The sequence below is a fragment of the Lissotriton helveticus genome, chromosome 10, assembly GCF_964261635.1.
Source record: "Lissotriton helveticus chromosome 10, aLisHel1.1, whole genome shotgun sequence".
Taxonomy (NCBI): Eukaryota; Metazoa; Chordata; class Amphibia; order Caudata; family Salamandridae; genus Lissotriton; species Lissotriton helveticus.
In genome coordinates this window covers 593,734,286-593,751,440 of record NC_136071.1, presented here as the reverse complement: position 1 = coordinate 593,751,440, position 17,155 = coordinate 593,734,286, and the positions used below count along the sequence as shown (strand labels likewise).

Genomic DNA, 17,155 nt, shown 5'->3' with positions numbered 1-17,155 from the left:
TAGCCCCCGGAAACAGAAATACGCAATGCGCAAAAGATGGCCTTGCCCATGTACGACCGCATGGGTAACTTCGTGGTCGGTGCGCTGCAAGCGGCCCGCGAATACGCAAAAAACCCCGCGCACACGCAAAAAAAACCCCGCAAATTCGCACAAATTCGTGGATTACGCGGAACGCGAATTCGCTGTCGAACAAATTTGCGTACCGCGAATTCGCAAATTTCATCCATACTTACCAAAAATGCCACATTTAGAAGGTTGGCATTTTCTTCCTTAAACCATTTGATTCCTTCAGCTTGTCTCTGGAATACACTTCAGGGGTGGGTGGCAGCTGGCCTCCTGCATTCCCTCTAGACAGCCATACACAACGGAAGGGTAGGTGTTACGGAGTAACCATCTGCATGTTGATGGGTCATCTTGAGCAGGACGTAAGGGAGTAGCTGACACTTTACACCTGAAAATGCTATATCCTGTCTCCACACAAAGGTTTGCATACCCTCCTGGAGTGAGTTTTTTTAATTTATTTATATCATTTGTAGAGCGCACTGTAACCCTGCGGGCATCCTGGCGCTAAGAGATAGGTCTGGAGGATGGGCAGGAAATAGCAGGTTCTTGTGCACTTCAAAGCATCTCTTGCTACTTCAAATGCCCAACTGGACATACGTACTGGGCCTCTGACACCACCAACTCAGAACACTGCTGGAACTGAGGACATTTTGCCAGGAAGAAGGTTTGCTGTACTGTAGGAGGGACTGCCACTTTGCTGAACTGCTTTGTTGTGTTGGCCTGTTGTCTGCTGGCTCTTGCCTGAGATTGAGAAGGACTGGACCTGCATCTCTACATCCCAGAACCTAAGTACTCTCAAACACTTGTTGGCTTGACTCTTGTTTCTCAACTCTCATGGATATCAAAGGCTCACTTTCATCTTCAACTCAGCACCTGGACTTTACGTGCTGTAAGTCTTGCTCTGCCAAGTGTTACCAATACAGTCCAAAGCCCTTGGAAGTGAGTTTAAAATACTGCATCTGCCAGAATCTGTGCATCGATGCTGCTGCACTGATCAGAGCCTCTTCATCTCCTGCTGCGAGAGTGGGATTCACGCATCACCGCTGTTTCATGGACAAGATTGGTGCATTGCACTCGGAACTGCTGCATCGCCTTCAGAATCATTACATCTGAATCAATGTATCACCACCCCTGTGTAGGGAAGATTGACGCATCGCCCCTCCAGCGTTGATCAACCCGGCTCATCGGAAGCACCACACTTCAGGACCAGCTCTTCGTTCAAGGAACCAACGCATCACTGCAGTTCCGTGGAGAAATTTAGCACAACATCCGAACAGCATGGGGTCACCAACGCATCACTCAGCTGCTTCCTGCACCTTGTGTTAGCAACAAAGATGATGGTACTTTTGCTCAGTGTGCCCTACTTGGGTCCTGTAGCCGGCCTGCGCTCCATCACAGGTGGCATGAAATGTTGACGTTGTCCTAGTACAGCATGACACTTTAACTCTGTGAGCGCTATTTGCTTCTATGTGCTAATTTGGCATTTTATTTTGAACAATTCCTATCTCAACTTCTACTGATTGGATTTTTGTTGTATTGCTCTTGTCTTCTATTTGAAAGTATTCTCTATTTTTCTACATTGGTGTGGAGTCTTATTTTGTGGTGTTCTAACTGTGTGTTGGGTACACAAATGCTTTACACATTGCCTCTTAAGTTGTCTGCCTGCTCTGTGCCAAGCCACCAGAGGGTGAGCACAGGTTAATTTATGACTTGTATCTGCCATATCCTGACTAGGATTGTGGTTCTTGCTTGGGCAGGGTGCACACCTCAGCCAAGCAGAAACCCAATTTCTAACAATCATGTGTTACTTACTTACAGTCCATTGTGTCAACTGGCATGCAGAGCAGAAATAAATGATCTTCACTTCTGTCTAGCTTGGCCAAATGCTTGTATGGTGCCCAGCTGTGTTTCAGGGTCTTCCTTTCTGTTTCCACAATTTCACTCCAGTTGTACTTTGATCTGCTTCTCTTCTGTCTAGTTTCTGGGGTCCAGTGAAGAGGTGTTCTTGTGATGGACTCGTGTTCTCTTCTGATGGTGTGTTCAGTGCTCTCTTACTTGCATCTGATTAGAGATGCTTCACAGCAAGAAAATGCGCAAGATTCTTCTCAAGGTTACTGGTGTGAAATGCTGACAGCTGGGTGATTACACTTTTCATCATCCGCCAGCATTCTGATCCACATCAGACTGAGGACAGAATGCAGCTCTGATAAAGCCTGAGCTTGGTTTTGGTGCTGCACTGAGTTGACCTCCATGCATTATTCAACATTCTGAAGGCATTCCTAACTTATTTAGTTTGCTCTTGATGTTACTGCCTACCCCTCCATCATGTTTGATAGTTCTTCAAAGGTAGGTGAACTCTTCCATATTTGCTAGGTCCTCTCCATCCCCCTTGATTGGTGAAGGGTTTGAGATGTTGAGTGGCATCATTTCTGGTTTCTTCATGCTGATCTTCAGGCATACTTGCTGCCCATAAGTGTTAATGCGAGACACATTTTCCTGTTGTTGTGTGTGAAAGAGCATGGTTGGTTCATCCACATAGTCCAGGTACTTCAGTGAAGAGAATAAGGTCCAACTGATGCCTCTGGCTTGATTTTCTATTGCGCATTGCTTTACCCATTCAATGACTAGGTGGAAGAGCAACACTGACATTACGCATCCCTGTCTCACACCAGTCTGGATGTTGAAGCTACACTCACTGTCTTTCACCTTGCAGATACAATTATCATAGAGGTTCTTGATGAGGACTATCTGCTGCCATATGCCTTTGACTCCCAGTACACAAAAAAGGCTGTCACTGTGGATACTGTCAAAGGCTTACTCCAAATCTTTGAAGTTGATGTACAGTTGTCTCTGCCACTCTGTGGACTGCTCTATGATGATGTGTAGAGTAAGGTTCTAATCAACGCACCCTTTGCCCTTGCAGAACACAAACTGTTATTTTCTTACCTGCTTGTTCGTAAGACAAGAAATGTACTGTATAATGCTTTTTTGCCAGGATTTTAATAGGGAATGACAGACGGGTTATTCAATATCAGTTTTACAGTTGGTTAATGCTACCTTCTTTGGAATCTTGACGATAATGCCTTGGTTCCAGAAGTCTTGTACCTTCTTACCCCCCGAATGGAGGTAAATTGTGGTTGAGGGATCTGCCTTGAACATTTCTGTATTCAGGTTGTCTTGGTAAACACCTTTTTTGTGCTTGAGAGACCGTATAGCAGTGACAAATTCTTCTTTCAGTGGTAGTGTGGTGTTACCATACAAGTCTGTCTCTGCTATTTGGATGCCCACATAAATTGTTGTTCCTGGTCTGTTCAAGACTTTTCTGAAGTGCTCAGCCCAGCATGCTTTCTGATTTTTCTCTGTTTTGAGTAGTCTGTCTTGCTTGACCATGATAGGGGTGGTATATGTTGGAGACTTCCCACTGACTAGGATCCTGATCTTGAAGACCTTCCTTGTTATTCTTTACTGGCTGGCTCCTGTGCTTGGTTTTGCAAGATTATGCATGTACGCTCTCTTGTCCGCTCTTGTAATTCTTTTGACTGCTCTGGTTGATTCTATGTTGTGTTGCTTATACTTATTCTGCAGCCTCTCAGATTTACCCTCCAATAGTTTCTTTTTTGCTGCCCTAAAAATGTCTTGTATATCTTGCATTTGTGTCTCATCTTATCCATTCTTTCCTCTTCCTCAGCATGGTCTTCATTCATGTTTCACTGCTCTACACATATACTGAGGAGTAAGCATGGGCGGATTTTGCGGATTGGCAATCCGCGGATCTGCGTATTTGCGTATTTGCGGATTGCGACAATACGCAAAATCCGCGGATCCTAGCGTATTTTTTTTTGCGTGTTCGCACGGGTTTCTGCAAGTTCGCGAGGGTTTTATTGTACAAAATGCTCGCGAACGTGCAGAAACCCGTGCGAACACAATGTGCCTACTCATGGCCAAACGGACGGGGCTTCCATGCGAGTGCACATGCCTCTTGTGTGTATAAAAGGTCAGAGGCCGATCAGAGCAGCAGACAGAGACTCCTGGTCACAGGAACAGCACAGGGATTGTGCTCGTGAAAGTCAATGCCATGCAGTACAGGGTTAGTGTTATAATGAATTTTCAGGGCTCCTGTGAGCTCCCAGTTTAACTCAGTCGGCTATATTAAATCATTATTTTCCAGACAAATATTTATCCTTCACAAATAGGAGCAGTCATGTTTTCGAGTCTTGAAGGGGGGAATTGAAAAACAATGTGCTGATGTTTGTTGAAGTAGATGGGCGCCTTGCTGTTATCCCCTGGATGTTAGAGCACCCACAGCGTCAAAAGATGCGTTGTTTTCATTGGCACATTTTAACCAGTACTTAAAACCCATTATGTGTTGTATCTAGACGTGGTTCTTCAGCCGTGAGAGAAAGAATGAGAAGAAAGCTTCCTTTGTCTAGGCTGCCACTAACACTCAATTATCATTTCTCTCCATTGTGATAGAATTTATGTCTGTGCTCTGCTTAGAATTCTCAATGAGTTTTCCTTTCATTTGGATTCATGTCAAGGGCTCGGATTACTCAACGCCACGCGAATGTAAGCATGTAATCCACGTTTTTCTTCTCCATATAGGGTGACCTGATGTCCTGGATTTCCCCGGACAGTCCCGGTGTTCAGAGGACTGTCCCGGTGTCCTATGCTTTCGTTTATTTTAAATACATATCTCGGTTTTTAAGACAAAGGGCAAGTCATCCTGCAAAGGAGAAATCAAATATGTGCTTTCCTTAATTAATGTATCTGTTTCAGGCACAATGACCTCGGCTGCACGAATGCTGCAGCGGAGATGAGGGCAGGGGTAGTCAGGGTGGGGGCTAGAAGTCTTGCCATAGCTAAGCTATGTGAATGTACCGTGCCTAATGTAATTTTCTAGGGATCATTGCTGCATTTGAGCTTCAACTAGTTCCAGCGACCATGTGTGTGTTTACAATGGCGCCAGCAAGCTGCCAGCGCCGTTGTAAAATAGTTACAAAGTTAGCTTGCACAGGAAGCACCTGCTTCGTTTTATCTAGTGGTTCCTGTGCAAGCTAACTTTGTAACTATTTTACAACGGCGCTGGCAGCTTGCTGGCGCCATTACATGAGTGGGTGGGGGTTCAACTTTTGAACCCGTTACATCCGCGGATTTTTTCGGATTTTGTGGAAAATACGTAAAATACACAGATTGCGTATTCACCAAAAATCCGAAAAATCCGCGGACGTAACGGATTTGCCGCCCATACTTACTGAAGAGCCATGAGAATCCAAATTCATTATAGTATGGCGAGCAAGGTCATCATCATACATTTTCCTGTGTACACACAAATACATGTAGATTTTGTGGGCATCAGTGCTTCATGAATAGTGGTGCAAACCCAAAGGGGATGATGGACGGAGTGTTGAACATTGCAAGCACTCACCCCCAGTCAACTGATCTGGGTTTAATCCATCATCATTCTTTAGCTCACTCCTCCACCCCAGTTCAGACATGGCCATGGGCAAATCAGTCTGACCCTGTGCCTCATGCGAACAGTCCAACCCGAACTGCCAAACCATGTCTTCCCTGGACCGGAAACAAGTGTCTGGGACCGGTTTCTGGCTAATCAGCTGTCATCAGCCAGGCTAGCTTGAATCCAGTGGCAAAGTGAGCAAGGGACCCACGTCTGGGCATACCCTGTCAACTTAGGGCGAACAAAGCAAAACCAAATAGATTTAGGCCCAAATCTTTGTACTGGGGTGAAGGTATGACTTTTTTCTGCATTCTGTCCATCAATTGTTCTTTTTGCACTCATGAATAGTGGTGACATGTAATTAGACTTGAAGAATTTCAGGAGAGTAATGAAACGTATTGGATGACCAACTGCACATGAAGTTTGATTGGCAAAAAGACTTTCAAAATAACTTGGAACGCTGATATAATATTTGTGATGATTTTATTGCCAAAAAGAAATACAAAAATAATAATTAGACTATGAAGGAACATCATGGATTGGACTTTAGTAATTGGGAAATTGCCCCATTATACTGCGTCTATAAATATATTAAACATTAAAAAACAATTGAGTGCCTCTCCCATGAAAAAAGGGATTTGGACTGCTTATATCAATGACTATCTAAATGAGTCTGTGGCAGATGACTCTGGGAAGAAAATTACCACATCATCACACAGTGGCAAAACATAGTGGATACAGTGTCACATGTATTTCTGCCTTTGTAAATTGAATCATATTAAACAAAAAGGTAACACATTAACATAATTTGTTACCCAGTTATTTTAAATGAATAAATATGTTAACTAAAAGGTTACCAAAACAATCCCTCAATGAACCTCACATCCCCCAAAAATAAATTAATAGATGTAAATGTGATAAATATTGCAAACAAATAACAATGTGTAACATTACACATTTAACATACATTAGACAATTCACAATAATTATTATAAACTTTTTTTGCAATACACCCCATAACTCCTTGAAAGTTACTAAAATATTTTTCTTAAAAAATAGCTCTATAATTTATATAGGTTTATAATAATCTATTTTCCAGTTAAAACATTTGCATAATTGATACATTTATCAATTAATATCAATTATGTTTTATTTAAAACCGTACACACCAAATCCCCCAATAAATCCTACACTCTAAAATTAAAACCTATTTCCTAATTTAAAATCCCATTAACCCCTTCGCTGCAGGGCGTAATTCCCCCACAATGCGGGAGGGGCGGGGGGGCCGCGGCGCCGCGGTGCTCGTGACGAGCCCAGCTCGTCATGAGTCACAGTGGAGCTATGCTCATGACGAGCTGGGCACGTCACGACTTCGCTCACTGATTAATTTGCCCGCACAGGCGGGAAATCAATCGTGTGAGGGTGGAGCGTGGCTGGTATGATGAGCCCAGCTCATCATGAGCACAGCTCTATTGTGACTCATGACGAGCTGGGCTCCTCAAGGACATGGAAGAGGTTAAACAGGTAAATAACATAACAATCAATTAACATTATTATATAATTAAAAAATCACTACCCATCCATTTCCTCAATAATCATAACAAGAAAAATATATATTTTCAGCTAACAGATATTGACCACAACATTATCCCCCAACAATATTTTTGAGTTAATATTTAGGTGGGATATCCATCTGTGGGTCCTGCTAAGTGCAGTGCACCTCTCCATGCTCATGACACACAATATCTGAACTTCATGGGTAAAGGATGGTTCTGCCCCGTGTGTACCTCGCAGGTGCTAGCTGTGTGCAATCCAGAGTTCCATGAAAGTGACAAACACTGTGTGGCCCTAATGGGGAAAATGCACTGCTGTTGCGGTTACTTAAAGAATACGCAGAACTATCTTAGTTTTAGTAAACAGATCAAAACTTTGCTATTTGCAACCTGTTTCTTTTTCCCGGTTCTTATAAAGCTTGTCAACCTCTGTCAATTTCTGTTGTGAGTTGCACTAATGTGGTAGTGGCGTGCTCGGAAGCCCCATTGTTCGGGCAGTCATGTGCTTTATAAATATTGTTAACATAACATAACATAACATCCTTACAGGCTTGTAGCCCCTTTAAAATGCATGTGGAATATACACCAGTCATTCTCATTGTTAATGTACTAATAAATGGAATGAAAAAATGGTGCTTGTGTAGGTTAGCACAAGCAAAGCCACGATAAGTGGCTTAGGCAATGATTGTTTCCAGTATAATGTACTGTATCGCACTGACCTTATCAGTGGACTGCTCCATTCCTTGCACAGCTCCACCTGGTAGCTGCTGCCCCCGAGCTCCCTGCTGCTGACTATCTCACCCTCAGATAAGTGGTTCAAGGCCCTCCTCCACCCACAGGCACCTGTCTGCACCGCATCCGTGGTGGTCTAGTGGGAGAGCGTCAATGATCCGCTACTGGGCTGACCTCTGTCTCTCTTTTTCTGCTTTTTTTTTCTCTCATTCTTATCTGTCCCTTTCACCCCTTTCCCCTTTTTTCTCCTTTTGCTTTTTTGCTGATCTTTGCCCCTGCCATCACCCACAGTCCTGCCCCACTCCAGTGCAACTTTCCTGCTCCCCAAGTTTACAGTTTACACCCTCTTAGCTGTCCAGCCTCCCCACACACTACTTAATGGCATCCACACAGCAGACATGGCAAAGGCATGCCAAAGGCAAGCTCTCTACGCCCATCCATTCCTGGATCACGCTCAGTGCCAGAGACCCTGGTCCTCGGACCTTCAACTGATATGATGCCAGCAGCCTACTCGCCCTCAACACCGGATGCCTCGCTGCCTGCCACCTCATGTCACTGAAGGACACCCATGGACCTTTCTCCTGAGGAAATTGGAGCTGCAACCTCACCCACCTCCGCATTCCAGCACCTACCGCCACCCAGCTGACCAACTGTGCACCCAACAAGCTCATCTGCATCCTCCCCAATACATGCTCCCTCCACAAACACTCCACAGAAATCTGGAATCTCCTCAACTCCGTCTCTCCCGACATTGCCTTCGTCGTGGAAATCTGAACTAACCCTAGCTATGGCCCAGACATCACCACCGCCATCCCCGGAAGCTACAAGATCATCTGCAAGGACCGCATCAAGTGACCAGGAGGAGCCATCGCCAACAACCACAAAAACACCCTCTGCCTGACCACACAGCTCCATTTCCAGATCCACACCACCCTCAGTGGCACCGTCTTGTACAGACCTCTTGGCCCCCACTCGCCCTTCACCATCTCTTTCATCGACTTCATCGCACCTCAGCCTCTCGCATCCACTGATTACATCCTACTCAGCGACCTCAACTTTCCCCAGGACAACCCCAATGACCAGAACACTGCATCCCTTCTGGAGAATCTTGCCAACGTATAACTCAAGCAGCTAGTCACCTCTCCAACCCATGCAGCAGGACACACGCTCGACCCCGTCTTCTCCGCCAGCAAAAACATCACCTACAGCCACACCACTGAACTCATCTGGACTGACCACCACTGCGTGTACTTTGCCTTCATCAAACCCACCATACACCACTGCCCTCACCGCCCCCCCAGCCCCCTGTCGTCGCTGGAACAAGGTCACCAAAGAACATTTCACTGCCTCCATCGGCACTACTAAAACATCGACATCCTCCAACATTGATACCTCAGCATACAACCTCCGCAAATGTATTTCCAACTGCTCCGACACTCTGGCACCCCTCAAAAACGCACCAGGCAAGCAACACTCCAAGAAAACCAGCTGGATAACTCCCATCCTCCACGAGCCTAGATGTACCTGCAGATGACTAGAGAAGAGATAAAGGAACAACAAAAGCCCGGCAACCCACGCAACCTTCAAAGCCACTGTCAGCTCACACCACCTCCTCCTCACAACCACAAAGAAAATGGCCCAAGACAGAATCAATTCCGATGCACACAACAGCAAAGAACTCTTTGCCATTGTCAAGGAGTTTGCCAGGCCCATCAGCAAGACCACAGACGTCCCACCGTCCCAACGGCTCTACAACAAACTCCGCACCTTCTTCCACTACAAGATCAGGCAGCTCTATGACAGCTTCGACACATATGAACCTCTCAACACGCCCGACACCACCTCCCCCAACCACCCCACACCCCAACAGATCCTGCTCAACTGGACCCCACTCACCACAGAGGATACACTCAATAGCATCCACACCGGAGCCCCCTCGGACCCATGCCTGTACTACATCTTCCATGGAGCCGCAACCTCCATCGCACACGACCTTTGCCACCATCCTCTGCTCCATTGAGATCACCACCTTTCCCGACAAGTGGAAACACGTTGAGGTCAACTCCCTGTCCAAGAAATCCAACCACCGACTGACAGACCTCAAGAACGTCTGACCCATCTCCCTGCTCCCCTTCCCAGCCAAAGTCATTGAGAAGGCCGTCAATGCCCAACTCTTTGAGTTCATTGAAGCAAACCACATTCTGTACAGTTCCAAATCTGGCTTACGGAGCAACCACAGCACCGAGACTGCACTCCTTGCCACCACAGATGACATCCACTACCTCCTCGACCGGGGCGAAACCGTAGTCCTCGTCCTTCTGGACCTCTCACCCGCCTTTAATACGTCTCCCACCGCACCCTAATCACAAGATGCCATATTGCCGGCATCCACAACAAGGCCCTGGACTGGATCCACTCCTTCCTCACCGGTCGAACACAACGAGTCAGACTACCTCATTTCCTCTCAGAACCCACAAAGATCACCTCCCTCAGCCCCATCCTCTTAAACACCTACATGTCCCCACTTGCAGCCATCGTTAGGAACCACAGACTCAACATCATCTCCTATACCGATGACACCCAGATGATCTTCTCCCTCACCAACGAACCCACAGCCACAGAAATAACTTCCATAGCAGGAAGAAGGCCGTTTCTACTTGGATGAGAGACAGTTGCCTCAAATTCAACTCGGACAAGACCGAAGTCCTCATCCTGGGACCCACCCCCTCAGCTTGGGATGACTCCAGGCGGCCTGCCAATTTGGGAACTCCCCCACCACTACCGACCACGCCCAAAACCTCAGCATCATACTGGACTCCTCACTCACAATGAACTACCAGATTAACTCTGGATCCTCATCATGCTTCCACATGCTTCACCTGCTTCAAAAGACATTTGGATGGATCCCCACTGAATTCAGAAAGACGTCATCCATGCACTCATCAGCAGCAGACTTGACTATGGCAACACACTCTACGCGGAGAATGTGGCTCAATGGTTAGAGAGGCAGACCCTGATGCAGATGTCTGGCCCAGACCAGGGTTCAATTCCCGCCTCGGCGGGTCTTGGGCTCAGTTTCCCCGGACCTGATAATTCTCGCCTCGGCGCCTATTCCAAGCATGGGTCCCACTCTGCAACTCTGGGCAATAGCTTGCTTAATCTCCACAATGGCCCCAACAGCGCTAGGATGCCTGGCTTCACCTTGAGGGTACCCAGGAGTGGGCACTTCACAGGGAAAGGCCAGGAAGGGTTCTACAGCGGTATGTGTACAGTGCCTTGAGACCCCTTTGGGGGTGATACGTGCGCTATATAAGCACTACATTTACATTTACGCCGGTGGCACTCAGAAACTCCTCGGTCACAACCACATCACTGAACACCTTTGAGAACTCCACTGGCTCACAGTCAACAAAAGAATCACTTTCAAGCTCTTCACACATGCCTACAAAGCCCTCCACAACTCAGGACCAGCATATTTGAAACCCTGCCTCTCATTCCACGCACCCACCAAAAAACACATCTCCTTCCAACTGGCCCTGGCCACCGTCCCACGGATCCACAAGACCAGAACTGGCGGAAGATCCTTCTGCTACCTCGTCACCAGGAAGTGGAACACTCTGCCTCTCTACCTCAGGCAATCCCCGTCGCTAATCCAATTCAGGAAGGATCATCAGCAGCCCCCCTTCTCCCAATCAGCACCTTGACACCCTCACAGGTGAGTAGCCAAACTATACAAACCCCTGATTGAGTCCACTAAGCAAAAGTTCCTTCTACTTACGCTCAACTAAAATATTTGCTTTGAGATTTCCCTTTAGTACAATATAGCAGTACTGTAGCACAGGCACCATGGGTCCTAACGACAGAATGGCAAATTTTCCTGAATGCCCCTGATATGTTATTTATAAAACAGCGATATTTGGGGGCACGGTAGGCTTCACTTGTCTGTGGGCCTCGGTGCAACTGCACCTGCTGTACTACTGATTGCTACACCTTTGAATATAGAGATTATAATATAGTATTGAAGGAGAGGAAGGACTTGATTAAAAAGGATGCCTGGGACGAATTATGTTTAGCGTCACAATCAAAAGACTCGGCCGCCTTTTGGAGGGTCATAAACACTCCGCTCCTGTACGATAAAAAAGCACGCATGGAGATCGCCGTTACAGAAGATGAGTGGGTGACCCATTTTTCCTCCCTCTATAGGGCTGTTGAATCAGTGCCTGATATAGGTTATGACCCTATGCTAGAGTTATCTAGAGCATTGGCTGTAACTTTACCCGAAGTTCTTGCGAGCCTGAAGGCGACTAAGGGGGGCAAGGCGGCAGGACCGGATGGTATACCTGCCGACCTTTATAAGGCCAATACTGATCTATGGGGGCCATTGTTAGTACAGCTTTTTAATGTTGCCCTGGCAAAAGGCTTAATCCCTACCTGGTTTACATCAATTATAGTCCCGATATTTAAGAAAGGCGATAGGCTGAATTGCACTTGCTATAGGCCAATTTCTTTATTGGATTCCTCCGTAAAAATTCTTGGGAGAGTGGTTTTAGTTAAGTTGCAAAGCTGGGCAGAAAAAATGGGGTGCTAAGTGATTTTCAATATGGGTTCCAAAGGGGTTTAGGGACCATAGAGCAAGGTTTAAATTTGTTTAATTTTGTTTATTTTGCAACAGAAGTATATAAGGGTAAAAAAACAACGCCTATACCTCACTTGTTGATTTATCGTCAGCCTTTGATTGTGTGTCACACAATAAATTGTGGGTAATTATGGCTGAATTGGGGGTAGACAATGCTATTATATGCTTCTTGAGAGAACTATACTCCGAGGCTACTGCAACTGTCCGGTATGGGAAAGATGGAGAATGTAGCAGACACTTTGGAATTGGTCGTGGTGTACGCCAAGGGTGCGTTTTAGCACCGTTTTTGTTTTTACTATATACAAATGGTTTGGAGCGTCGCCTCGTGCAGGAGGGCAGGGACATGCCTATGGTGGGGGGAAGGCCCGTCCCTGCCCTGCTGTACGCTTACGACGCAGTCCTGATGGCACGCACCCCAATGGCACTTCAAACTTTGGTTACATCTTTTAATAGCTTCATGCTTAGTTTGGACTTGAAAATTAATTGCTCCAAAACATTGTCTATGTATTGTGGGACAAGAACAACCAGGCATCTGAAGCCAATTTTTATAAATTCCAATCCTTTAGAGAAAACTGCTACTTTCCCATATCTGGGCATTTTGTTTCATGAAAATGGCTCATGGACGTCTGCAATTAATGCCAGAACACTGTTATTTTCCAAAACTATCATGGCTCTACAGTGTTTCATGAAAAAGCTAGGAAAAAAAACCCATAAAGGAAATTTTACCTATTTATAATGCTACTTGTATATCTGTAGCTACTTATGGCTCAGGATTGTGGGGATACTCGAATGTTAGTTCAATTCAAATCATGGAAAATAAGTTTTTACGCTACATTTTGTCCGTACCTGAGAGCACTGCGACCCATATATGTCATGCTGAACTGGGTGTGGTGTTTGTGACTGATATAATAATGACTCAGCCTATTCTACTCTGGCACAGGGTTTGGACAAATGAAGAATGCGTGGTCAACCGGGCTATTTTAAAGGACATTCTTGCACTGGACAATTTAAACAACTTCAAATGGATATGCTATGTCAGAAACTTTCTTGAACAATTAAGTTGTGCCCAATTCTTCGAAGACCCGCCTACAATGGCACACATATCAAGAAGAGGCCTAAAAAATCTGTGTATTGCCCACCTCAGGGTCAAAAGACTAACGGAGGTGGTGAAAAAAAAGACGGTTTCTGCTCACCAAGTAATTATAAATGGAGAAAAATTACAGCCATTACCTATCATTATATATGTCCAATCACGAACGTTTCCTTTTGACCCGGTTTAGATTTAATATCCTATTTAGGCTATTATCTTTTCCAGTGATGAATTGTTGGGCGAAAGAATTATGCCCTTGCCCATGCGATGATGTTTCCCCACAATCCGATATGCATATTTGATTTTTTTGTAAATTTTATCTATTTCATCGAAGAAAACTTATCATTCCCATTCTCAAAGAGCTAACAGCCTGATTCATGTATAATCCGTTTTGCGTGTCCCTAATAGCGAATCATAGCGATTCGCTATTGAGGACACGCAAAACGGCATTCATGTAGGAATTGCTACTGAAATAGCGATTCCTACATGTTCTTTATTTGCGAGTAGCAATTTGCTACTCGCAAATACTCCCCATTCATTCCTATGGGCCAAGAGGCCCATGGGAATGAATGGGGATTTGCGAGTAGCAATTTGCTACTCGCAACTAAGATAGCGATTTTAAGGGTGCCAGGGGTGTCCAAAGGACGCCCTGTAGCACCCCTAAAATGCACTTTTGGACAGGTGTTGCGCACACACATGTCCGAAGGACATGTGTGTGTGCTACATGCAACTTTGAAAAATGCTTTTAAAAGCATTTTTCTGAGTTTTTGCTATTTACCGACAGGTCTGACCTGTCGGTAAATAGCGGCCCCAAAAGTCCAAAATCGCTATTTTGTTTTGTGTCATGAATAGCATTTGAGGAATCTCTATTAGAGATTCCTTAAATGCCATTCCACGCAAATATGCGAATTCTTACATAGCGATTTTTGCATTTGGTATCATGAATACCAAATGCAAAAATCGCACTCGCAAAGGGCCAGATTCTCAGAATCTGGCCCTTTGCGAGTGCAATTTACCTACATGAATCAGGCTGAAAATGTTTATAGATGCCGCTTAGCGTTTTTAGAGTGTCAGAAAATGGAAACTGTTTTTATGGTAGCATCTCTTGCTGAATTTTTTTAATTTGTTTTTAAGTGTCGTAAATCAATCCAAATCAATTAACTCTTTTTATCCTGTATATATGCATTTATTGGGTGTCTTTTTATGTGTTTCTTTTATTTTTTTCTTCCAAAGATCACCTGACCCATGTAAATTGTACCTTTTCATGCTACTTTTATGGTTATTCTTTGCTTTTAACCGAATAAAGTACTTTTGAATTTGAATTTGAATATAGAATACAAATGTTTGAGTGTTGTGTTAGCAGCAGACAGATTTAACAAAGCCATAAAAGTAACAGCTGTGCTTTTGAAGCAGGAACCAACCACTAATAGAAATTTGACATTAGCTATACTATACACACAACTGTACATATGGGAGCCTTGCCGATGAAGTAGAAAAGAACTGGAAAGTGTCTGACAAACTGCGGTTGACAAGTTCAGCATAACCTATCATTATCAGTGTGGACTCCATCAGATTGACGTCAGAGCGCTTTAAGGGTGATGATGAAGGTAAATGAATAAAGTACATGCACAGAAATAAATTATGGTATACATCTGCATATTACATCAAGAGGAATAAACATATATTTACAGGTACACTGTTTAACAAGAGGTAACAAATACCAGGAGTGAAACTGGATATGTGCAGTTACAAAGCTTGTATCTCGCAATTCAAACTTTCTCGTTTCAATGTAAACATTGTATTATTTCCCAAAACGACAGGATTACTATTTGCAGTTCGCCCAGTTTTCAACCTGTTTTTTTCACGTTAAAATCAGGAGTAACCTTTACATGTTTCCAGAAAAACGAATCCCCTACACCTACCCAGCGTAAAAGTTGCGATGTATACAGTTTTATAATATATTTACGGGGAATTTGCCGGGAATTGGCACCTCCCGTCTCAGCGCCAAAAATAACTCTGGCTGAAATCTTGCTAGCTTATGTTATAAAACCGTACAATGAATGGCGTCTGCAACCTCGCGAAACTACCGAAAGCACAGTAATTTAGATACATGCGAAACTTCACACTTGGAAGGAAAATTGTGCGAACGCTTGGGTAAAAACAGGTCAGAATTGAGGTTGAATCCTTTAAAATTAACAATGACATTTTGCTATAATCGCTCACATACATAACGATATTTTTCCCACTTTACGAATATATTTGCTGCAAAACATCACCCCCCATGAGTGCAACAATCAGAGCAGAAAATACATAGGGGCTTATTTACAAGCCCCTTGCGACACTTTTACGTCACTTTTCCCCCATGTTAAAAGTGACGCAAAAGTGGCGCAAGGGGCTTGTAAATAAGCCCCATAGTTTTTAATAGTACAAAATTCCCAAAAAGTTTCTCAGTTACCGGTCAGAAAGCGGAATCCCACAAACCCATCGAGGTTAAAGTCCTGGAAATTGTTCTCCAGGTATAACGTCAGTTTCTCCAGAGCAAGGATCAGGTCGTCCATCAGGGTCTCACTTCTGGCTGGGGTGAGGTTTACAGACAGGAGCATAAACATCACCAGAGCTGATGGCATAATGTAGCCGCGAGCAGGAATCAGATGTGCTTCTTTTCAAGCCTTTGTGTGCTGCTTGCAAAAGCTGGAATCCCTGGAACTGAAAGCTGTACTCTACCAAAGTGTCAGTGCATTAGTCTAAGTAAACAGATCATGGGTGTGCCTCTGTTGAATATACTAGCCATTTGGAGGCAGGCCACCAGACCTTATGCTTTACTAAAATGAAAAAACAAAAGGCTAAACGGTAAATGGGTCCTTATAGCTGTCTCCAAAAGTGCCCCCGAGAATTTAAGAAGCTTTGAGGGCATTCCAAGATGAAATATTAGACAACATGCAATAAGGATAAGAAGCACTTCTACCATGAGCAACAACATGATGGAATAGACTCTGGCTATATAAACGAAAAATGTTAGTTAATGAAAGAACCATGAAAATATACAGGATAATGGAGGATAACAACAGAGGAAACCCAGAGATACAACGAACTTTAATGTCTGAAAGGTGTTAAATAAAAAAAAATTATTGAAGAAGGAAAATCGAGCATGATTCCTTGTCTGAAGTGATAAACAAGCATTTACAATGCAACGGTTTCGCCTTTTCAAAAGTTAGAGCTATTGGCATTGTAAATGACATTTTTTTATTTATGTGTTGGTTTTGAAAACAGATAAATGAATGGCATTGTCATTTACATTGCCAATAGCTTAATCTCTCGCAAATGTGAGACCTATTTTACCCTACTGGATGACCTCAGCAGACAGCAATTACTACCACACACACACACCCAGAGCCACAGACACCCAGAGCCACACACACACAGCCAGCCACACACACCCAGAGCCACACACACCCAGAGCCACACACACCCACCCAGAGCCACACACACCCACCCAGAGCCACACACACCCACCCAGAGCCACACCCACCCACCCAGAGCCACACACACACCCAGGAGAGCAAGCACAGCGGTGGGCAGGGAAGCAAGCACAGTGAGGGGGCAGGGAAGCAAGCACAGCGAGGGGG

General features: G+C 44.7%; 1 protein-coding gene across 1 annotated transcript in view; it reads right to left on the bottom strand.

Moving 5' to 3' along the window:
- LOC144785418 (UPF0764 protein C16orf89 homolog) overlaps positions 1–16,239 on the bottom strand; it is a 793,662-nt gene extending 777,423 nt beyond the window's left edge. Inside the window, exon 1 of the mRNA XM_078664337.1 lies at positions 15,985–16,239. Coding sequence (XP_078520463.1) covers positions 15,985–16,156 — 172 coding nt within the window. The 5' untranslated portion in view covers positions 16,157–16,239. The remainder of the gene's footprint in view (positions 1–15,984) is intronic.
- Positions 16,240–17,155: the final 916 nt, after the last annotated feature.